Source organism: Manacus candei, unplaced genomic scaffold, assembly GCF_025592945.1.
Source record: "Manacus candei isolate 608988 ecotype Guabito, Panama unplaced genomic scaffold, ASM2559294v1 h1tg000037l, whole genome shotgun sequence".
Classification (NCBI taxonomy): domain Eukaryota; kingdom Metazoa; phylum Chordata; class Aves; order Passeriformes; family Pipridae; genus Manacus; species Manacus candei.
The window spans coordinates 3,249,919-3,274,143 of record NW_026138085.1 but is presented as its reverse complement, the minus strand read 5'-3'; the positions used below and the strand labels follow the sequence as shown (position 1 = coordinate 3,274,143).

General features: G+C 41.3%; 1 protein-coding gene across 1 annotated transcript in view; it reads right to left on the bottom strand.

The window, feature by feature from the left end:
• The window catches only part of LCP2 (lymphocyte cytosolic protein 2), a 29,369-nt gene extending 7,333 nt beyond the window's left edge, over positions 1-22,036 (bottom strand). Inside the window, exons 1-17 of the mRNA XM_051793762.1 lie at positions 21,906-22,036; positions 19,408-19,741; positions 16,809-16,871; positions 15,628-15,674; positions 9,378-9,443; positions 8,503-8,534; positions 7,718-7,752; positions 6,452-6,656; positions 5,948-6,048; positions 4,660-4,729; positions 4,376-4,459; positions 3,570-3,595; positions 3,464-3,483; positions 3,253-3,357; positions 2,335-2,365; positions 1,708-1,720; positions 820-940 (exon numbers count right to left, since the gene is read on the bottom strand). Coding sequence (XP_051649722.1) covers positions 820-940; positions 1,708-1,720; positions 2,335-2,365; positions 3,253-3,357; positions 3,464-3,483; positions 3,570-3,595; positions 4,376-4,459; positions 4,660-4,729; positions 5,948-6,048; positions 6,452-6,656; positions 7,718-7,752; positions 8,503-8,534; positions 9,378-9,443; positions 15,628-15,674; positions 16,809-16,871; positions 19,408-19,485 — 1,097 coding nt within the window. The 5' untranslated portion in view covers positions 19,486-19,741; positions 21,906-22,036. The remainder of the gene's footprint in view (positions 1-819; positions 941-1,707; positions 1,721-2,334; positions 2,366-3,252; positions 3,358-3,463; positions 3,484-3,569; positions 3,596-4,375; positions 4,460-4,659; positions 4,730-5,947; positions 6,049-6,451; positions 6,657-7,717; positions 7,753-8,502; positions 8,535-9,377; positions 9,444-15,627; positions 15,675-16,808; positions 16,872-19,407; positions 19,742-21,905) is intronic.
• Positions 22,037-24,225: the final 2,189 nt, after the last annotated feature.

Here is a 24,225-nt window from a genome sequence, read left to right as displayed (position 1 = left end):
GGAACCTCTTTGACCTACACCCTGCATAGTTTTGGAGAAAACTATGGAGCATTTTTTTGTAGGAAACCCTTCCCAAAAGCACTTTTCATTCCTGTGGATCCTGCAGATCCATAAGGGAGAGATGTCTCAAGAATCAAAATATTTCCTTACCATAAAACTGAGAGGAATTTGGAGACATTTTGGGGATGATTCTGTGTGGATTTGGGGTGAATGTGATGGATTTTGGTGGTATATTTGTGGATTTTGGGTGACTTTTGATGGATCTTGGTGGTATAAGTGTGGATTTCCATTGATTTTGATGGATTTGAGGAATTTAGGAATATTTTGGGATATTTTGGGGGTGATTCTGTGTGGATTTGGGTCTATTTTGGGGTACTTTAATTTTGGGGCTATTTTACTGGGATTTTAACTGGATTTTGACTGAATTTTGGGGAATTTGGAGGCATTTTGGGGATGATTTTATGAGGATTCTGGGTGACTTTCAATGGATTTTGGTGGCCTATGTGTGGATTTGGGTCTCTTTTTGTGGGATTTCGATGGATTTGGGTTGCTTTTTGTGGGATTTCGATGGATTTGAGGAACTCTGGAATATTTTGGGATCTTCTGGGACATTTTGGGGGTGATTCTGTGTGAATTTTGGTCTATTTTGGGGTATTTCAGTGCGATTTGGGGCTGTTTTACTGGATACAGCCTAAGGAAGGAATTACTCATGGTTGCCTTGGGTGCCTGAGATCCCTGTAGCTCCACACACTGTGTTATTTGCTGGATTCCCAAGGGATTGAGATCCAAGAGGAAGAACAAAACAAGGGTGAAACCAACCTTTCTGCCCCAGGCAGGCTGTTGGATCCTGGCTTGGGTGGAGGTTTGAGAGGTTTGGCTGGGAGGGAGCTGGAGCTGTAGGGGGGCAGGCACAGCTGTGGCACTGCCCTCTGGGGTGCAGCTGTGGAGAAGGGAGAGAAGGCAACTGAAACCTTGTGGGGGACATCCTTAAAGGAAGAAATTCTGCCCCATAACTGCTGCTTAATTGGATAAACATCCCGGAGTAAACAGCCTGTAAACAGCCCGTGATGTGTCAGTCACAGGTTGTAAACTCAGATGGTCGACTGAGCTTCAAATTGAGTCTTAAAATGAAAAATAAACTGAGCAACACTTACATTCCCTAACTTCTGTTTTGGATAAGCCACAGCTCAGGTGCTTTCCCTGCAGCAGAGCTGAAGGTGGTGCAAGACCAAGTCTTCTCTGTTGCACTGCTTCTAAAGAGCAGATTTGAGTCACCTTTTGAACCCCATTCCTTTGTGAGGTTTCTCCCAGCATGAAATAAAACATTTTCCTTCTGCAGTGGCCTCAGACCTGAACTTCCAGTAAGAGGGAACTGAGCTCTGCACAGCTCAGATTTCTTATTATCACAGCTCAGAGGTTGTGATAATCCACAGAGACCTGGTCAAACCCTCTGCTTCTCTTGTGGAGTCACTTTGCCAACTTAACTCTAGAATTTAGCATTACAAATACTGTTGTTACATGAAAGAAGCTCTGCTTCTGCTCATGGAAGTGAATAACATTACACAGAGAGTGGCACCAGACACAACCTGACTTTTGAAATGGCTCTAAAGAAACAACTCTGAGATAAGTTGTTTTGTTTTTTTTTTTTTAACAGAACTAAGGTAAAGAAAGACCTTAAGCTTGAAAAATCACTGTAGAAATACTTACTGTCTTCTTCTTCCTGGGGAGCCAAAAGAAAATAAACATTAGCAACATATTACAGCAGAGTTCTTAGGAGTATTTTACAGAACAAAACAAGGGTGTTGGTGGATTTTGGTTATACAAGGACTGCAATACTTGCAACACCAAGTAATTGTTAAAGGTCTTGCGTTAATTAATTAATTGTTTACAAATAAGCAATGTGGTGGATGTCCCATAATGGCTCTTGACCCAAAGCACTCAGAAACTCTCAGCAGGTATGAACCTTCCTCATTCCTCCAAGTGCAGGCTCTCAAGAGTTATCTGAGAGTGAAACTTTCAGGTCACCTTAAGCTGAACAAAATCCCCCAAAGCCCCAGGTTTAGTGTAAGCAAAATCTCTTCTCTCATGTTCTATGTATAAAAAAAAATAATCTGGTTTTATTCTTCCCTTATCTAAGATGAAGTACTAAGGGAATATGAGCTTGACACAGAAGAAATGCTTAAAAACACCCCATGTGCTGCAAAAGATCCAGGAGTGTTCTTTACAACTGATAAAAGAAACAAGTTTACCTCGTCCAGAATGATTAGTTAATACAGGCACTTAATTTCATTGGAGTCCATATATTTTAAATATGTGCTTTGAGACTACACTTACTTCATTTTTTTTGTGTGGTGGCCAACTCTGCCTGAAATGAAAACAAAACACTCGTCACAGGAGGAACACTACCCATTCATTCATGTGCATCATTTTCAACTAGAATATGAATTTATAGTAAGTTTGAAAGGCCCAGTGAATGCCAAACCTTTTTTTTTAACTCATAAAAATATCTAAAATTCTAATTTCAACCCTAATCTAAGGCATTATGCTTATCCTTAGCCCAGCTTGAGTCTATCAACAAGGAAAACTGATGCATTGATTATGAGATTAGAGCTTAAAACGAGTTTTTGCAATGATGAAACATTAGTCTCCAAGCCTTGAACTCACTTCTAATACCTGGCAACATTGCTGGAGCTCAGCATTAGACTTCCAGGCTTTGTTTCTCTGATGAATGATCTCGTTTTTATCTTTGTTTCTCTGATAAATTATCCTGGCTGATTAGCAGACCTCAATTACTTTCTTAACTTGTTTTAAGCTCAGTCCCAGTGCCCAGCCCCCAGTTTATCTAGAAAATGCTGGAGAATGATCAAGTTCTTCTGGAGAATGCTGGCTATTAAGAAGGAGGTTTGCAAGCTAAGTAAAGGTTTCTTTTTCTAACACTTAAAAAAACCCAGCAACAGAACTCATGAAATAACATTCCCTAGAGCAAGAACCTGAGCTGGTGGCAAAAACAGGGATCATGGATTTCTTTGCCCAGCTTGGCAGTGAGTTCTGCCCCATGTTCTGGGGCTGTTTCAGACAGGACAGGAGAGGTTTTCCTGCAGTTTAACACATCCTGCAGTTTAACAAATCCTTAATACCCACAGCCCCTGCTGCCAGGCAGGACCTGTAAATTGTACCACCATGTGTTGCTTGTCCATATCTTTGTTAAATTTAATTTATCCTTCATTAAGTTTCAGTGAAATGAGCACTTACTTTCCAGGGCTTTGCTTCCTTAAGGGAGGGGGGTTGCCTCTTTCATATCTGTCACTTGGTGGGACAGGAGGTTTGGGCATCATTGCCAGCTGTTCCCCCAGGGACCTAAAGCAGGAGCAAGAGGATGAAATAAAGGCAAAAAGCTGCTTATTGAGAACTAACTGGGGAATATTGGCACTGAAAGGACCATTTCCAGAGGGAAAACTCTTACCTTAGCTGTGAAACCAGAGGCTGGAAAACAACAAGGAGAAGTTGAATGTGTAAGTGTGTCAAAACAGGCAAAAAACCTCAATAAGCACAGAAAAAAAAAATCTTACCTTTTCAGGAATGCTTGGCTTCTTCCCTGAAAATAGTAAAAGCTTACATTTAGAAAAAATGAAAGTCAATTAATCAAGCTGTCCACGAAACCTGTGAGTTTTGAACATAATTGGAAGTTAATTTTGCAAGTTGAAGCCCTCAGCCCCCTGAGATGTAAAGCAGAAAAATATTCTGGCTCTGTGAGTGATGGCAAAATTGCAATATCTCTTTTTAAAGGCATATTTAACCATTTTCAAGGTGGCATGTTTTACAATCATATTTTCTAGGGTTCAGCTTTGAATTACTGGCTACTTTTCTGCCATTGTAAAACAGATGAAAGGGTTCAGACAATAAATAAAAATCATAGAGTCATGTCTTCAGATTCTTTGCATAATGTGGTTTTCAGGTCTAAAACAAATGTAATTTTTCTTTTATGTCTTACTAGTTCTCAGCATTCTTTTAAGTCTGTTTAAGTTGCAACCTTACACCCAGTAGTGTGTGCAGAGTTAGCTCTCTATTTCTCCTTTAACCTGCTAAATATCTCCTTGTTCATTCACTTAAGTGTCACCCCAAACCTTTATTCCACAGGGATCACATCAAGTCTTTCTGTTCACCTGTCTGACCTTGGGTTGCTGTTTTCTAAACACAGTTTCTCCCTCACTTTACAAGTCCTGCTCACAGCATTTATTCACAAACAGATTACCTTGCCTGGGACTGGATTAGAGTACATCTGATTGAGCCTTGTTCTTTTTCATCAATCATATTCAAAGTGATAATTTTCAATAATTAAAACAATCACAGTTATATTAATAAAGCAAACACTGACCTGCAGCTGGGCTCTCTCTTTCAAAGGGGGGAGCAAGGCGGTCCAGGGAGGGCTTTGTGCTTCTGTCTATAGAAGGAGCTGGGGCTAAACACAACAGCTGTGTGAGACAATGTGCTGGGATAGGTTAATATACCTTTATTTTGTGCAGCCACGAACTGGTGTGACTTAGAATAACAAGAGAGACTTCTGTGTGAGAGTAGAAGAGAGTGGAAGTGAGGAGATGGAGGCAGGAGCTCCACAGCCCATGGGAAAAGCTTTACAAGGACAGCACCAGCTCTGCTTACATTTCAAAGGCTTCATATTCCTGTCTCTGCCCAGGTCGTTGTTGCTCGGTGGAGGAGGGAAAGCTGGCAGCTGAAACAGATATTTCACATGTGGTTCAAATGCTGTCCTCACCTTTCTGTTTTAGTTTCAGCGTGTTAACCCCAGCACACACATCTGCCCCTCCCTGTGCCTGTGCAGCACAGCACATCCCAGCTCCCTGCAAAAGGACAGGAGCCAGGGGCTCTCCTCAGGAATGCCCCACGTGCTTGGCATCTTGTTGGCTGCAGAATTGCCTCCACCTGTTTTGCCTCTCAAGAGATACTCCAGTGGGCTGTATTTTGGGGGAGGATGGTGTTTATTGCCAAAGGAAAGAAACAGGAGCTCCAACAGCACTGCTGTGGGTTTGCCCCTCCAGGGCAGCAAGTGTTGGGTTTGTAAATGTGTTGAAACGAGTGGATGTGCATTTGAAGAGGAGAAATATGTAATAAGTCACTGACTGGTGACTGAGGCAGGGGGAGAATGGGCTGTTCTCTGCTCCTGGGAGAGCTGGGGTCAAACAGCATTTTGTTGCCAGCAGCCAAACCTGGATTTCTCCAGACACCTGCCTTCCAAAAGCTCATCCTCAGCCTCAGTTTAGGACACTTTTGAGAGCTCAGGACACCCAATAGTCCTCTGTGTTTTCTACATATGAACTATGTCACTGGGTCAGACCAAAAATCCTTCTATCACACCCCAGAATTACCTTGTGTACATGGTAGGTCTAATGTACATCTGTCCTGGCAAACATTGAACTTATTATAGTGCCAGCTGTCAACAGCACAAGAGCTTTCAGTTTTGGAGGATTCACAGCAGCAAAAAAAAATAAAAGGAGTCAAATCTGGGTCATCAAGGTTCTCATTGTACAGTCTCTCACACTTCTATGTGGTTTTAATTCAATTGGACAACTGCTGCATGAATAGATTGGGAAGAATTAACCTTTTTCTTTATTTTACAAATATCACCAAAGAAACAGAGAGGCATCTCTTACAAATATATAATTTATATGTTAGAGACATTCACAAGTAGGTATAAATTTCCAGTGTAGGAAACACCCAAGTAATAAAATATACTACCCAAGTAATTTAACATGTTTGTCCCGAGAAATTTAATTTCTTGGAAAAACAGTCACCCTGGAACAGAGTTCAAATCTGTTTTGATGGCTGAAATTCTCCCTCTACGTATAGCAGCTGATTAAAAACGGCATTACACTTGGACTTTTAAAAAGTTACTGGCACGGGAAATAGGTAAAATATTAGGAAAGGAACATACAGAAGCACCTCTTGCCCCAAATGGGGCTGGTCCTGGGGACAGGCCAGGTCTCTGGGGTGGCACTGGAGGTTGATGTGATGATCTGGTTGTTGAAGGTCTGTCTAAAGAAAACAAAAATCCCAAACTAAACACCTACACAGAGTTTGGTCATTTAATACCTATTAGATCCTTAGGGCAAAGAGCCCTTTCAAGAACCTGGATGCTTAACAGATCCTAAAGACATTGTAGGATGTCATTGGCAGCTGATTTATGATCAGTGCAGTGCTGGCAGTTACAGCCCATCTGTCCCTGTGCTGGTGACTCCTCTGCCAGTCTGTTGGCCACAATATTTATTGCCATGCCCTGCAGTTCAGTGACTGTGTGAAACACCAGACAGTCTCAGTGGCAGGTTTGCACCTTCCACAAAACCTTCTTCATCCCACGACCAGCCACCCAAAACGTGGCTGGTAATGCGTGAAAACAGAACTTACAAATCACGGACAGCACTTCATTTTCAGTAATTACCTATATAATCAGTGTTGCTTGGAAGTGACTTGGCAGGAAAGATGACATTGTGATGGGCTTCATCATTGTTGGATGGAGGGGGCTCGTAGCCATCACTGTCATGTTCTGCCTCTCCAGGTTCTTCTGTTGGGGATTCATAGTCAGCCTCGTCTTCCTTCTCCTGGTCTTCATCAGGGCTTTCATAGTCATCATCATCCTCATCCTCCTGGCAAATGAGCATAAAAAGTGGGTGCTGCAACAGAGCACTGAACACTCCAGGGCAGTTTCCTTGTGGCCTTTCCCCGTGGTATTTTTCCCCCTGGAGGATCTCAAGGTTTTACAACGAGTTTGAGGGAAAAAATTCCATTGAAAGAAAATGGGGAAAGGAGGCAACACTGATATTAATGGAGGGAGCACTGAACAGCTTCAGAGAGGACACAAGTATCATTTTATAGCAGAACAGTGGAGGGTCAGGATAAGGTGAGAGCTCACCAAAATGCACAGCGCCTTTGTTTGGGGACAAGGCTCCAGCAAACCATCCAGTGTTCCCAAAAACACACTGGAGCAGCAGCTGATGCCTGTTGATGTCCATTCTTGCTGACTAACACATATTCTACAGCCTGCAAGCCAGCTTTTAAAAATGCTTCAGGAAAAATGAGATCTTTGATTTAGATCTTGGTGTCCTCCACTGGCCAGACCCAAACCAGCTCAATGGGACTTGCAGGAGCTCGTGAGGTCACTGTGCCAGTGTGGTCAGTGCACATATCTGTGCCCACCAGAAAAAAACACTCCATTGGTGTCTTGGTTGAAATTTCCATAGCCCTCTGTATTGGCACAGAGTTCAAGTGCTCTGTAGAATATTTTTATCTTCCATGCTCCTAAAATAGCAGCAAATCTCCTGTGAACTGAGGAACAAGTGGTTTGGGTTTGTTTTGTTTTTTTTAAATGTCTCTCCATTTTTTAAAAAAAATTAGCACTGGTTAACTTTAGAGATCTTCATGAACCCAGCCTGTGCATCAGCAGCTGAGGTGTAATGATGTTTGCCAAAATGCCAAAAGGCAAAAGGAACTTTTGCAGTCTGCTTGGATTAAAACAAATTATTCATCAGCAGATCAACTCTAAAGAATAAAATGGCACGGATTTGCCACTGAAGAACACAGCAGCATTTCTTTTACTGGCCACCTCTTTTAAGAGCTTGAAATGGGTAAATAAAATTCGGGTGGGGTTCTCTGGGAGCTGAGCAGACAAGGCATTGAACCAGGGGGGTTTGTCAGTGCCAATACTCACAAATGAAGACCAGCCCCCGTCATCCTGAGCGTACCCTGCGGAAAGAAGCAGAGCCACAGACTTCTCAGTGTGCAGAAAGATGGAATAACTCGACAAAAAAAGGACACAAGGAACCCCAGGTGAGCTCTGAACCTCAGTAGAAGGTCACAGGAACCAGCTGGTGTTTCAAAGGCAGCCCAGCAGCCACAGAGGGTGTCAGGAATGACACTCTGACTGCAAACCAAGAGCAAAGCCCCCCTTGGGGAGATGATTTCTGTGCTGGCACTTCAAGTTTGTCCTGCACTTCCAGTTCTAAATACAATTTGAAGCAGAATGCCTTCAGAATGAGCCCAGACTTCTTATTCCTCTGTTTAAGACTGTTTTAGCTCTCAGAGCAGAAGGATTTTTAATTTCAGTTTCCCTCTCTAACAGCGTGTCCTGCTGGGAGTGAGGGCAGGGGCAGAGGTGTTGGAACAGAAATATATAAACACTGAAACTGAGCATTGGATTAAAGAAAGACAGTTTGGGCATTCTCCTGTAAATGTCTCTGCTCTTGCCTTCCTTCACCATCTTTTCTTCTTAAAAGCACTTTTTCTTGCTTGTTCTCCTGTATCTACTCCTTACTTTTTTCTTAAACTCCTTTATGCTCTCATATTTCTATTTGTTGTTTTGGATTTTTGGCTCCCACCCTCACTCCCCTCGATGGACTCTGCCCTGAAAGTATTAACTTAATATTTTAAAAACTTCTTGTTTAAAATTTTTTAACACTTATTGTTGTCAGAGGCTCTCTGCCAGTACACACTTACCTGGGTTTTCAGGACTTCTTTGTGTTTGGGCCCTACAACAAAGACACAAAAAAGTAAACTCCTTCTCTTTGCAATTCTCGAATATTTGATGCTTTTATTTTTATAATATTTAGCTACAACAGTAGAATGAAGCTTATCTGGATGAGTTAAACTCTGTTCAAAATGCCAAAACCACATTATTTCATATTTCACATACAGGAACCTACTGTAACTAAACTGTCTGGAAAAGAATTCAAGTCAGAGGTCAAGTGCTTTGAAGCAAAGAGACTCAGTAAATACATTTATCAGGGGCCCAGTCCTGAAAATAGAAGCTTTCTTTACTAATTCAGATCAAGGTGTTGAAAGTCAAGTTCACAAATATTTGTAACACTGAGAAATGTTTTTATGGTTTTCAGTTCTAGTTTTGGACTCCAGTTAATGGAAAGGTGTAAAATCATGTGATCAGACAATGCAAAACTATGTTATGTAGAGTGGACTTGGGTTTTCATCGTGTAGGAACATAAATTGTTCTTTTTTCATGCAATGTTCTTGCAATTCTTGCTCCTTTTCTGTTGCAGGAATATTCTATTCAGTGACAAGTCATTAAGAATTAAAAGTCGTAATGATGTGTAGTCTGTGAAATGCATTAATGATGATTTATTAGTGCAATAATATGTGCCTGGACTTTGTAGGCTTCCTAAAGATTGATGTGCTCGGGGTGGAAAATTGTGTGAAATGTGCATGTTACTTGTTCTGGACAGGACAGAAGCACCTGAGGTGTTCATGGGCTCAGGTTTGGCTTTTCTTCACAGATGTTAACTAAACAGAGCTTTATTTTAGGTAACAAAATATCTATCTGAAAGCTTTGAAAAAGAAAACCGAATTGTTTTACTTACCATTTTGAAAGGAAAGAGAGCCTCCCTTCGTTTTTGTTTATTTCTTGACTTAATTTACTTACGATTCTATTTAAAAGAAACACAAAAACAGTTTAAAAAAAACTCCTCGAAACCCTTCACTTGTCAAAGCAGCCAAGTCATTTTCTCAGCTGCTTTCCCTCAGTATTTACTAAATTAAAACCAAATTGTTTATTATGTGGTAAGAACACTGACTTTACTGTCTTATTGCAAAGCTGCACCACAGCACATCCAATTGAAAACTAGACTTTTTTTTACCCAGATAAAAGCCCATGTTGCTGTGCCATGTTTAAAAATTAACCTTAAAGCCAAGAAGCCTCAGAATCTCTGGGTGTTACAGGCATTAGAACACTGCTTGAAATAATGGCCACGACATCTGCTGGATTTTGGGTGGAAAAATCAAGTAATGCTTCAGGAAACAGAGTTTAGGGTTACAAAAGTAGGGATTAAATATACCCTGTGTCCTCTCTAAGTCTTTTTGTGTTCCTTCTCTGCAACCAAGTTATACTTAATCCAGGATCCCTCCAGGGCACCCCCAGCCAGCCCAGATATCTAGGATTGGGAATTCTGATATTAAACGAGTCCCTGAGAGAGTCTCTGAGGGTACAGGACAGTCATTACTGACATTCACAGGACTATCTCCACTGAGAGGACAGTAAAGAAGTTTTCCTCTACAATAATTCTGCTTCTAAGAAAGCTTATGATGAGCCATGCTCTGATTCCCAGTTCTCCTTATTTCTTTGTTTGAGGAATGTCTGACCAAGGAAGTCCCATGACAGCCAAAGCAGATTGTTTACATATAACTGGTTAGAAATGTTGTTTAGGTCTGTCAGAGGCAGTAATTGTGGAAATAAAAGCAGTGTGAAAAAAAAATCAGGAACTTAACATGTCTGTTTGCCTCAGATTCTGAATTCTGTAAAATCCTGACTTCCTTCTTAATGTAGAATTCTTTCCCAGCGTCTCAGATTGGGTCAATCAAACTTGATATCAATATTGTAAAATATTTGCTTGTGGCCAGGCAGTTTCCACTCTATTTTGTTTTTCTTCTCCTTTTCTGACTTTTTCTGCTGCTCAGCAATAACAGTCCCCCTAGTTTTTTTCCAAATGACCTAATTTGTGCATCTTTTATGTGTAACTGCTCTTCTGGGCTGGGACAGGAGGCAGACAAGCTTTCAAGCAATGTAAGGTTAAAAACAAGCCAATAAACCCAAGCCATTTCAGGTCTGAAAAGGAGGCAGATGAGGATGAGGAGTTGAGGATATGTACTGAAGTATACAAGCATGAAAATACAGAGGAATAATATAGTTTGAGGTTGTTTTTTTAAGGCAGTGCTTTGCAATCTTCTGATTTGAAGCCAATATTGTCCCACTTGCCCCTTTTTTGAAGTGCACACAAGTACAAGTGTCAATAATTTCAGAAGGATTACAACTGTCTAAATCTGACATTGCTACCCAAGCAAATTGTACAGAGCAAGAAAAATGCCAGGTTATAGACACAGGGCTCCTCTTGCTCTTCTTTGCCGTGGAACCAGCTCTGCTCTGCACCAGGAATTTCCTTCTGCTGCAGGGGGTGAGGAAGTTGCTGTGTGAATAATAAATTCTGTGGGAGCCATCAGGAAACCTTCTGGACTGAGCAGTGCTCTGTATGCACCAGTGCTTTGGTCAAGAAGGGGATTATGGAACTTGTGTGTGGCTTGTTCTGTCTTGTGGAAGAGGTAGAGGAAGGATCTTTCATTATATTTAGGGGTTTTTTTAGCTGAAGAAATAAAATGAAGATCAATGCTTTTAGAGATAATAATTCTTTTAGTTCAGACTTCCCTGGATGTGAATAAGAGCTGAGTCTTTGGAAGCTTTCTGGACTAAACCTGGACTGCCTGCTGTGGGGGTTTGCACCCACTGGTTTTTGAGGAAAAGGCGACAGGAAAAACCTGCTCGTTTTAAAAAAAAATTCATCATTTGCTACTTAAAATACAACTTCAAGCTTATTTGAAATGCTCCAAAGCAATGGCTCAGAGGGGTTATTAGAAGGAGGAGAATTTCAGGAGGGTGACACTTCACAAGTAACATTATTACAGGAGGTTGGGGCACTGAGTGTGTCGCCATGGGGGGAAGGAAGTACCAAAACCACAGTGCTCTCCGAGCTGTGGGAGTGGATGATGGGAGAGGATAAGGCAGCAGCACTTGCAGAAAATGTTACTCAGACTTCTCTTTCTGCCTCCTCCACCAGTTGCTAAACTTAAAACTGGCAGGAAGTTGAAGCTTAAAGAAACCCACACAGCCAGCCCCCAAAGCTGCCCTCCAAAAATGCCTTTTGTGCACTTAGCTGCAGGTCCTGGTGTCAGGAGTAGGGTCCACTCTACGTGTGTTGGGATAAAGGATTTAAGATGGGTAGGAGAAATGGAATACAAAGTCCTCAGGGCCAGGAAGTTGCATAGTTACATATTGAGCCCTGTCAAGAGCTTAGCTGGTGATAAAAGTTGTTGGCTTGGCTTTTGAGAAGAGTCTGTTGGGCAGATGCAACGTGTCATATTGGCTTTAAAACTGATTATCAGCTATGTTCTAAACCTTGCAACAAACTTTGGCATCCCAGCTGAGGGAATTTAAAAAGAGAAAACTTAGATTTTCTCATTTAAAAAGAGAAAGGCTGCACAGATTCCTTAATTTTTTTGGTTTGTACTTTGACTCTTCTGGAAGTAGCACAACTTTCAGACTGTGCACTGTTTGTAGGCTCTGAGTGTGTCCCACTCAGAGCTCAGCTCACTGACTGAGCTGGCACATGCCAGGAGTGCAGTGATGCTCTTCCAGTCGCTGGAAATTATCAGGAGAGCTGTGGGACATAGTTTTGAGTGCTATGGGATACAGTTTTGAGTGCTATAGGATATAGTTTGGGTGTTATGGCCTGTGGCTTTCTGAGCAAGGCTGAAAATTCCAAATCTCAGGTTGACCAGCAGCTTGACACAGAACAGTCAAAGGGATCAACAGCTTGCCTTGACCTCCTGAAAACCTGGAAATCTTTCCTCTAAGACAGGAAACAATAGGAGTGGCAAAGACCAACTTCAGCATTTATATCATGTATCAACCAACCACCAGAATTATTTTTAATTTTTAATGAGATCTTTGCTTTTGCTTCTTCATTAATTCTGACCACATTAAGTAAGGCACATTCTGTTGAATTCTGAATGAGCTTTAAAATCTTTTTCAAGACTCACATTTGTTATCCACAAGTTGAAACCTTTATGACCCTCTGTGACTGCCAATAGTGTTAATGAGCAACAGGAAAACTTTATATGTCTCTTAAGCTGTATATTGGCTTCTTGTTTCATTAGATTTATTATCAAAATATTAGTAACACCCTCATGATTAGCTCTGAGTTTCATTTAAAGCTTAGGGAAGATATTCCATGCCTGCTCTGTGCAGAATATGCCATATCCTTTCCCAGATTAACCAATGTCCCTCTCACTCTTTCAGGACAATGTGTGTTGTTTGTGAGGCTTCAGTTGTGTCTTTTAACTGAATGGTATCAAAGTACTGATTTTCCTAGCAAAGTTTTCTGCGAAGAGTTCAGCCCCTTTAACGGAGACTTCTAAACATTTTAAGGGTTTTAATTTTCAAAACAGTGCTTAAATCTTTTTCTTTGCTTCATTTGGTTTTTAAAAACAAGCCAAAACTTTTGTGAAGATGTGCACCCCTAACAGGGCTGGTGGAGATTAACTTCCAAATTAATAAGTCTCTTAGTAATAACAGAAGACTGTGGAGTTTTTTAATTAGCTTCAGGAAATGACCTATCATACTCTGCAATGACAGTTCTTAGCTGCTTTGTCTCCTTAAAAGCCACAAGAATCCTCCCCAAATAATGACACAGTGCTAGTCAGGATCTGAGCAGCAGGTTTGCTCAAACCTAATTTTCTATTGAAACCACACACCCAGCTCGGGAGGTCTGTGCAGAGGGAGGCTGTGGTTTGCAAACCTTGCGTGGTTGCAGCACTGGGTTCTGTTCTCAGCCCTGCAGCTCAGCCAAACCCTGCTAAAGCTACAGGAACAACCCCTTCTACAAGGACCTTTTATTCATTTCCTCACTGGCCAGCACCGGGAGTGTAACATTTGCTATTTAAATGAAGCTTTTTTTGCAGAATGTGCTCGGATTTCAGCACTGCTCTTAAATATCAGGCACTGTAACTACAATATGCTGATGCTCTTTCAGCTTGTAGAAAAACTCTTCCTCCTAGTTGAGGTTTGTATCATGACAGAAAAGAAAACTGTGAATATGTTTTAGTGGAAATCAACAGCAAGGACTTTCTGTTTGGGTGAGAATGGGGAGGTTCTGGAGTAATTAAATTAATGGTAAAATAAATGGCAGGTTCTTCTACCCATGAATTTTACCCTGGGGTTTTGGTTTGGGTTTTGGCAGCTTGGTTTGTTTTTTTTCCCTTTTGAATTGATTTTTTTGTTCATTTGTTTGTTTTTTCTTGGTGGTACTGTTGTTGTTGTTGTTGTCACTGTTGTTGGTTTGGTTGCTGTTGTTTTGGTTTGGGTTTTTTTTTTTTTGTGGGAACCAGTTCTCTTCCCTATTACAGCTCTAAAGTCTTGCTTTAAACAGTGGCTTTACATGGAGGTCTCCCCATGACACCATCCTTTTTGCAGGTATATTCACAATTAATCTAGTGAATTTTTTTTTCTTGTTTGTAAGTGTGGAGAAATCTGAGAACAGGGGCCTTAGTTCCAGAGCTTTCATTAAGATTTAATGATTTATTTATTTATTCAGTTCCTCAAGTTGGGCACCAAGCTTCACTCTTCTTTTAAAGCTCTTATTCTTTCAAGTTCTCATTCAGAAACCCCAAAAACCTGACTAGAAAAGGCTGCTCATTTTCTTTTACAAGAATGGACTGGGAAAATCAAATTTTTCAAAGCCTTGTTGGGACAGATGAGGAGATAGGAGAAACTCCACATTGATAGATATCATTTTATGTCTTCACCTATGACATTAATATCTCTCGTGTGTGTGGGTTTATTAGAACACCCACTGACCACTTTTGACTCAGGAATTTGAAAGGAAATCACCAAAAGTTCTCAAAATTATAAGCTCAAACAATAAGAACACGAGGTAATTTTGCCAAAGGACTGTTTAGGAGGGACAAAATATCAGAGAATTACAAGCAATGTGCTTTACAGGAGGGTAAAATGAGTTTTTCACAATCTGGTCTCTCAGTATCAGTAACATTATTAAATGTTGCTTTTAATTGACAGTGAGTTCAAAAATTCTGAGACATCAGGGTATCTTTTTTTTATTACATCTGGACCCCCTTCCTAACATATCATACCCCACCAATCCCCGTTATTGGGATATCTATTGTGTGAAAATACAGATCTGATTTTAAGAAACTTGTGATGTTTGAGGCTCTCAGGTTCAAGTCCTTGCCTATCTGATCAAAAATGAGCAACAAAGAAACAGCTATGTTGGAAAAGCTTGAATTCCCTTTTTTTTTTTTTGACCTTGTTTCTTTAGAAGACCATGAGGAGCTCCAGGTGTCTCATGGTCAGGAACCTCCTGACCTCCAGCTTAAATATGTAGCAGAGAACTCACAGCAAAGTAACCCCCTTCGTTTTTTTTTCACCATGAAATATCAGAAAAAAACTGATTTCTGTGTTTCTGAGTATTGGCTTAATGAGATTACTGTTCTTCATTTAGTAACCTCCACGAAATTCTGAGAGCTACTCATATGAATCAGGAACTTCCTCAAGGCCTAATGGAGCCAAGGAAAGCTGTTTAACACCCAATCACATGTTCCAGACTGATTTATCTTGAACTCCTACCTAGAGCAAAACCACATGATGAAAACCCTTTGAACTCCTCAACCCTTGTGGACTGGGCCTGACTTGTTTTTTTTTCCCCTTTGAGTTCAAGTCAACAGTTAAGCAGTGAACAGTTAAATCACACTTCAAAGGAAATGCTTGCAAGAAAAGTTCAACCTTTGTGTTGTTCTCAGTCAAAGAATATATGCACAGGTTCTTTTGAACATCTCCCAGACAGCCTTTTTGTATGGTATCATCATGCTTGAGCAGTCATGACAACACTCCTGGTATTTTGGAATATTCTGCTTTTTCTCTCAGCACACTCCAATAAACAGGTCTCTGACCAACAGCTTGCAAACCATTTGCCTGATATTTCCTACGAGTTTTCACTGCAAACCAGCTAAAAATAATTTTAGATATTGAAGTGGTTTGGCTTTACTTACGGCACTCTGAGTTTGGGAAACTTCTGAATGTCGTTTTCAGACATGTTCTGAAAAGGAAACACACGGCACACATCACAAAACTGCCCACAGAACACCCTGAGACTTACATATAAGAGCTCATTAATTACCATTCACATAATATTTAAGTGACTTCAGAAGTAGATATATTGAATCCCTTCATGTCTGTGCAGTGAAATCAGGCAAGATTGTGCAGGATTGCAAAGTTTCAGGGCAAAACTGCAAATTTTAAGACAGAGAACCATTGGCTGGAGTTTTGTTCTAAGATCTGTAACATCAAGACATGTAGCTGGAAAATTCCTTGGACTTCAGAGGAGCCTTGGCAGCCTAAGAAAAATGTTTCTAGAAACTGGGATGGGGAGGGGGAGAGTGTTTCTTCCCCTTTGAAGCATCACACAGCAGTGGGATTGGGATCACTCCCAACTGTTCCAGAGCTTTGCTGATGCTCCTGCACAGTCACCCCTTCTCTTCTTCACCTTTAGGGCACATTCAGGCCTTGTGAAAACTTTGGATTTAGTTGATTCAGTGTTTTGTTTAGTTCATTACCAGCTTCACAAATTCTCTTTGGAGCATGGGGGATAGTTTGTTCCTTTCCATCTTTTTTACTGGCAACGATAAGTTTCTAATCACACATTGATTCACAATGGAACAACGTTGATTTAAACCCCCTGGGTCTTTGCTTACTGGTTTTGATGCTCTTAAACTTCACTGATTTTGTGTATTGCTACAGAAGAAATCTAATTTTGTCTCCAGAGGAATGAAGGAGTGATTACAATGCAAGGCCAGTCATTCTGAACAGGGCTTTGTCTTCTTTGGTATGAGAGGACAATTAATAAATGTAGGGCTTCTGTAGCTAATATTTGAAAATAAGAACTTCCTATAAAGGAAGAGGTGAATTCAAGACAAGGTTGTGGTTTTAAAACTCGTCAGTTCGAAAAATACTAAAAAAATATGCATATTGAACAACATGCCTGGGTTCCCAGCTTTCCATATTTAAAGCAAGATGTCTGGCTGATTTTAGCAAAAGCATTTACTTCCCAAATTTCCACCTCAGTAGCCACCTGGGAGATGAGTGCTCTGTATCTGCCAATGCAAAATAAGGAGGAGACAAAACAGTCACTTGATTGGGATTTTACAGGAAGGAATTTTATAAGTCCACTTACCAGAAACCTTTGTCCATTTATGCTGTGCTTTCTCACGACTTTCTCACAGTCCTTGTACTTTAGCTGTCAAAGAAAAGATGATTATTGCACCCTTAATTGTAAGTATCAATTGAGACACTTAAATATATGGCTGGCTGTGAGTAGATGCTTCGAGCTACCCTTTTTTGTGTGTTATGACCTGTCTAAATGGCTCATTTGGTTCCACAAACATGGATTTTTATGGCAGAGATTCTTCAGTGGACCTGAGGATTTTCATCCATTTAGAAAGATGTAATTCCTCACATTTACCAACCAGCTCACAGTAGCCTGGCCCCAAGAGATATTTAGAAAATGGATATTTTGGTACTGACAGGGATGAGCAGTTGCAGAAAACAAGAATTACAGCAAAAACCTGGAATACTGAAGGCCTGACCCTAGTCACAGAATTCACTGTTGTGATTGAAAGGCCTCCAATTCCAGATGGAAATCCCACTTGTTAATCCTGGAGATTACTTATAATATTTGGGAAGCTTTTCCACAATATTGTTTTACAATAACATTTAGGACAAGGGCTGGTCATGTACAGGTTGATGATGTAGCTTTAAACATTTCCAGTAGATAAGGAACCCAAAGAGCAGGCAGACAAAGTGATTTTTGGAGGCTTCGAGGCAGGAGAATGGCCCTTGTCCTGCCTGAAACTTTAGTTAGTGAAAGTTATGGAGGCAAATTTTCTGTTTAAGGAGTAATCTTGGTGTGAGAATGGATCCTGAAAACATCTAGACAGCAGAGAGAATATTTTTAAGAGCCAACTCTGCTAAATATTTCAGGATACACATTAAGATTTTGTGCAGGCTGAGGACTTAAACCTGTGAGTAATTTCTTTCATACAATAAGCACAATTTCTTTTACACAATAAGCACTATTTCTTTCACACAATAAGCACTATCATGACATTGTCAGCACAAGTCTGTGCAGGGGGAGCAACTGCAACACTTGGGACTGAGACCTAAACTCATTCTTAAACCAGTTGATGGAAAATACTGTTTGGCTATTAAAAATAACCTTTGGGATATTCCAAATATGAACATTTTTGCTTTTTCTAAAAAAAAAAAAAAAAAAAAAAAAGAAGAAGAAAAATTAAAGACTTTGGAAATTATTTGAAAATTTGGGGGTTTGTTGGTTCTTCCCTCTTTTGAATGCGTGGTTTGATTTAACACAGGCTTTAAGTTAGCACACCTAGAATGATGGATTAGATGTTATTATTGATAAGAATGAAGAATTTGTATTTAACAGACAGTGAGGACTTTATTCATGCCCTAATGCATCACAGTATTGTCACATAAACTCCTGGTGTGTGTGCTGGCTGAATTTTGCTCATGTGAAGGAGTAAGCCAGCAATGAATTGATGAAAATCGTACCCTGTGTCACGAGTAAATCACGTCAGGTGACAGAAAATTGGAAGGTGATTGTCCTGGGAATATTATTCCACAATTAGCTTATTTGAGAAGGAGAAAAAAATGCTTTTCCCTCTTGGAGTTGAATCCTGGTCTTTGATAAATTTTAGTGACATGTGTGAAGGAAATTATATGAGTTTATCGGGGGAGATCTGGTCACTTATGACAGGTGAATTAGGCTGAGTTAGGCTGACATTGTTTTCTTACCCAGATTTCTTAGCTGATTTAAAGCAGCTTGTGCCCGGATTCACTTCTCCAAATGTGGAATGCCAAGATTATCTCTGTCCTGGGGGGTATCTCAATCAGTAAATACAGCTACTAAACAATAAATGTAACCACGTACATTCACTTATGGTAGAACTGACAGTTAACCCATTTATCTCTGTTCAGAATATCAAGATCAGCTCTTTCAGGAAGCCACTTCCCTTCTTAATTTCTTGGAAATGGGGATATAACCCCCCTCACTGCATCAGAGTTGCAATGTTTTTCGTATTTGTCTGAAGTCACCTGTTGATAATGATCTCATCTGTTCCATCTCCAGTTTTTGGTTTCACTTTCCTGTGCCACCAACCCCCCTGCCCGCTAAAATTAGGGGTTTGTAAGTAGCTGGCAGTTTTACTTCTCTGTGTTTGATCTGCTTCGGTTTTGCATTCTAGTGTCAAACTTGCCTCAACTCCCCCAGATAAAACTCCCCTTATAGAGTTATAGGAGCTGCTGAAAAAATACACTTCACGTGATCCCAAAATGAAGCCCAAAGTGTCCCAAGGTTTTACAAGTCCAGCCATGGATGTGATTAGCAAAGACATTGAGGCTCATTTGTGACATGGAGCAATTTGGGGGAAAAAAAGCTCTCTTCTGAAAATCATTGATGATGCCACAGAAAACTTGTAATCTTCACACCTGAATGCCTTCCACAGCTGTTAATGTTACACCAACAAGCAATAACGTAGCTGCAAAGTGTAAAGCCACCAGTTTCTCTTACACCCAATTTAAAAAGCACTTTCAAGCTTCATTTATAGATTTCACTGCCCAGTTTGGCTCAGCTTTTTATCTGACAGCGGTTTTGCTTTCGGTGTGCCCGTTGTCAAAGACCCAAATCTGGCCCAGGCAATGTCACAGGAGCTTCCTCCTCGGTCCCATGAAGGCAAAACCCCAGTTCAACTCACCGTCCTAAAATACTCTGCCAGGTCATCGGCGTTCCAGGTCACCACGTCCGAGCGGTAGGGAACGTTCCGCAGGTCCATGGTGAGCTTTTCCTCCTCTGGGTGCTCAGAGGGTGTTCATAGCAGTGCTGTCAATGAACCAGCCATGGATTCCCTCTGTGGGAGCCCTTCCAGCCTGTCCAGGAGTTCCTTGCCCGGCTGGTTCTGCCAAGGACCTGCCCTTTCTGCTTCAGAGCTCCGTTGTTGGGACGTTCCAGAGAGAGATGCTGCTTCCTCTGACACAAAATGGTCTCTTCTCAGAAAAGTTGCAGCCAGTCAGCCTCACCACTTCCTTTCTCTGAATATAAATAAGTAAACAAGGAAGCACAGCAAAGTGGTGAGAATGTTCTGCCTGCTACAGTCAGCTCCTATGGACCCTGCGTGCTTGGAATTGCATATATAAATGTTCTTGTATTTACAGGCTCTGTACAGCATAAAAATATTGCTGTGTTATCTGCATAGACCTGGGTTACTCCCTGTGCAAGTTCACCCCTCCAAAGAAGAAAATGATCAATTAAGAGAAACTTCTAGTATTTACCTCACTACCTGAAGTGTCCAGTACATTTCTTTGATTTGTACTGCAATAAAAGGTTACTGTTGGAGCTGTACAGGAGGAATTCAGGACTCATGGAATTATGGTCAGAATTCCTTCAGCTAAGGAATCACTCAGTGAAACTAAAAAAAAAAATAATGGACAAGTTTAGATGGCAAATTATTACATTGCCATTGTTCCAATGCTTCATTTTTCAGCTACCTCTTATGAGCATTTCTGTGCCTGAAAAAGAATCTACAAAACCATAAAATTATCAGAGGGACACAAGAGACTTTCATCTGTCATGTACAGCCAATTCAGGCACCTTCCTGTCTGGAGGTCCTTTTGGTGAGATTGCACTGAGTAATTACAACAGGCCTGGTTTTTAAAAACAGAATATTCATTCTCTCTTTTCTTCTTGTGATGGTGAGAATGCTCAGATCACTACTAACAAGTGCTCCACTAGGCTGCACAAAAGGTGATAATCTGTGCCCTGTACTAATTACAATAGGTGCATAGTCCTAAAACACTGGAAAGTTTCTCTTCTTTTTATAATGATCAAAGAAATGCTTATTAGATGCTCCCTTGCTTCCAGTTCCTGAGGACCTTTTAACCCTGGATCTGTAATCTGCAACTGTGTTGCATATGAGTGCTCATATTTGAGATCAGATCTTCATGGTATTCAAATAAGAGCTGATATAAAGTAGCTTACTTCTATTTCTGGAGGTATTTTGGTCCCAGCTGTTCCCAGCAGCGCAGCATTTCTTAACCATGTGACACAGCCGTGTTTTCTGGGTTCTTATCTGAAGTGATGTGAATCATCTGAGGCGTGTCCTGACAGTATCACAGAAATATCATCACCCCCAGGTTTGGGGTGGAAACAGGACTAAATGAACTCCTGTCAAAGAATCCTGAAAGGAGAAGTTGCTCTCCTGGTGCATTGTCAGCAGTGGTGAGGGGGAGGTTACACGACTCCACCTCGGACATCCCAACACATCCTCTGCATTTCAGAGAGAGACAAGTTTCTTACAGCACAGGGACAGGAAGAAACCTGTGCTATAATTTCTAATTGTTCATTCTAATACAGTGTTTCATTACCTTTAATCTGATTTCTATCCCAAATTGTCTTAATTTAACAAGATTACAACTCAGAAACTGAGAAACTTCGGCTGGAAGCGTGGAAAAGGAAAAGAAACAGCTTTTTATTAACAAAATCTGAATAAACAATGAATGATGCAATCAAAAACTTTTAGGAGAAACAAAACAAAGTCCCAATTCCCCAGGTGGGGGAAGAAACCCACGGCAAGCTGGGGAGGGAGTGGGGGAAAGGCAGGACTGTCCCAGCAGTTCAAAAGCCGCTCTCAGCCACGTGTGCTCACAGCCACCGATGAAAGAGTCTTTTTCCCCCCAGGCAGACTTGAAAGCAGAATCCCTCACTCTGAGATGGGTTGGTCTCTCTCTCTCTCAGTTGTCCTCTGTGAGGAGTAGTGTCATTTGTACTAATATAAAACTCATTAGCCTGGCCAAAATTTATTCTGGTGACGTTACAGAGGAAATGCAGCATCGTTTATTCCGATGCTGAGCAAGGAGAAAAGCAGTCACCTCTAAAGTCAGTCTAGTCCAGAGAGCAGCTAACACAGAAGTTCTAACACATGCATCTCCTCTCATTGTTTGCTTGGATCCTGTCTCTGCCCCGTGAGTACATTACAGCTGCACATGCACTTGAGCTTTGTCTTTCTCTGCAACTTCTTTTGCAAAGTTACAAACGCATCAGATGTGGTGGCCAAGGGAGGCCTGCTGAGGAAACACCACTGGAAACACCCCTACATTTGAATTTGCAGTGATACTCCCAGACCAGTGTAACCACTTTAAACTGCACTTCCAGCCTATGTGTGTGTTTGAAGATGCCAATGGGAAATGTTCAACTCACCATGCATGAGTGACGACCCCCAGTCCCAACCAGACTGCTCTTTTCTCTTTTATTTGCTCCTCTGTTCACTCTTCTCACTTGTTTGTTATTCCTCTTTCTCTCTTCACTGCTGTTACCTCCAGAATTATCATGTTCTCCCACATGTTCCTGTTTCCCCCTCAGCTTGAAGAGGCAATTTCAGCACTGCTGGTCCCTGAGAATGGACATCAAGAGAGAAACAGCTGAATGTTCACAATTGTGCCAGAATCTTTAGTCAGGTTTGGGTGGGAGTGTAAGGGAGGATGTCTGGGAAGCCACCACATGGGATTTGTTTGGAGGAAGACAGGTAGACTTGAGCACTGGGGCAATTAAGTGAACCCCAGCCAAGCAGAGAGGGCCACTGAGGGTTCCTGGGGCAGAATGTCAGGTTTGACAGGACACATGCAGAAATTTGGTGATGATTAGAGGAAATCCTAACTGTCTGCTGGGACTGATCACATGCTTTGAATCTTAGGAGTTCAATTTTATATTTCAAGAAATGAAATAGGCAGCACAAGACACATCTGTCCTATAACATAATTTGTTATATATTTCAGTTGGAAATCTCATCAGGTGGGTTTTAAACTCTTAGATTTTCAAATGCTGAGAAACATTGATATTACAGCTATTATCAGGTGCATACATTTCCACTGAGACCTTTTTTTTTTGCACTCTTTTTACAAAGTTGGTGTTTTAAAGGTATTTTATACCCTGCAGTGGCACAACCTTCACATAAAAAATGTGTCTCCTCGACAGCAGCTGCCAGTGGTACAGTTCTTGTGGTGGTCTGGTGACTGATGTTTGAAAATGTGAGAGTCAAACCATTTTAGGCAACACAGGGGGGAAATTCACACTGCTCACATTCTGCTGCCTTCAAACAGCAACGATGTTTCTCATTTTCTCTCACCTCTTTCTGGTGGTGTTCTGCCCCTGTTTTAAGTGGAGTCAAGGGCTTGCTTTGAACAGCTTTCAGAATGGTTTGTTTTTCTAGAATAACTCAGGTTATGTGTCCGTTTCCCTGCTATTTGCTGTAAAAATAAGGTAAGTATTTAGAGATATTCTAAAAAGAGTATTGTTTTCTCAGGTACATGACATTCACTCTGTTGGAGTCATAAATGGCATAATGCATCTAGTTTGTTTAAAGATGCTGCCAAAAAATGCAGAGAACCCCCAGCAAACCTCAGCAAAGACATCTACTGAGGAAAGACTGAACAAACCCTTTGCTTAGTGTGAGAAAGGGAAGCTGGAGATGAGGGAAGGAAAAAGGAGGTAAAATTGGTGACTCTAGGGGACAGCAGTGAGCTGCTCTTGTGACCTGTGAAAGGCTGTGCTCCCAAGGAAAGCTGCTGAAGCTTGAGAAGGAGGAACTGTGGGCTGAGGAATTCTCCTGCCCGGAGCCTGGGCTGGTCAGAGCAGCTCAGCTCAGCTCATCCAGTGCCAGCTGTGCTGTGACACTGAAGGGGCCAAAAGCACAGCTGGAAAGGAGATTGTGTTTTGGGTACGAGACTTCTCTGCTAATGCAGGATTTGCCAGGCACAGAACTCCACCAGTGAACACACTGGCTTTGGAATTGAGTGTGTAAGTTTGACAGAGTTAAGGGTGAAGATGAAGTTAAAACCACACCCCTTAGTCCGGAGTAACTGCTCTGATCCTCCCCGCCTGGCACAAAGCACAGGATTCCTCCTGCCAGCTCCAGGAAAGACTCTGCCAAGGGGGCAGTTGGCAAGACCTTGGCCCTGCAAGGCTCCAGTTACCCCCAGGGCTCTCTTCCACTGGCCCAGCTCCCTTTTGCCATAAAGCTCCTGCTTTAGCTCCCAGCTGGCCCCTGACACTGCTGTGTCCCTCAGAATTGGGCTCTGCTGGAAATCAGCATCCCTGGGAGCTGCTATTCCCAGATGGAGCTGAAGCCCAAGGTATTCCCATTCAGTGCTTCCACAGCAAGCTTTGGCTTCCATTTGCTTTGCCTTCTTTTATTTTCTGGTGGGTTTTTTTTTGGTACGTGTTTATCGAAGCAACCCAAAAAACCCCAAAACTGTTCTTTTGCAGCAAAGACAACTGGACAACAATAAAAATGGTAATTTTTATTTCATCAAAGTTTTTTAAAAAGCAGCATTTCAAGTCTATCCACCTATTCTTACAGCTAAAGAAATCATGATTATTTTAACTCAGCCCGTTTTTTGATATGTTCATCAAATGAACTATGGATACCCATGAACAGCTTCTTGGCTCTGACATTCAGACTGTAAATGATCTTTTTATTTAAATAGGCAGTTGTTTTAACCCAAACAAAGCCAACTCTACA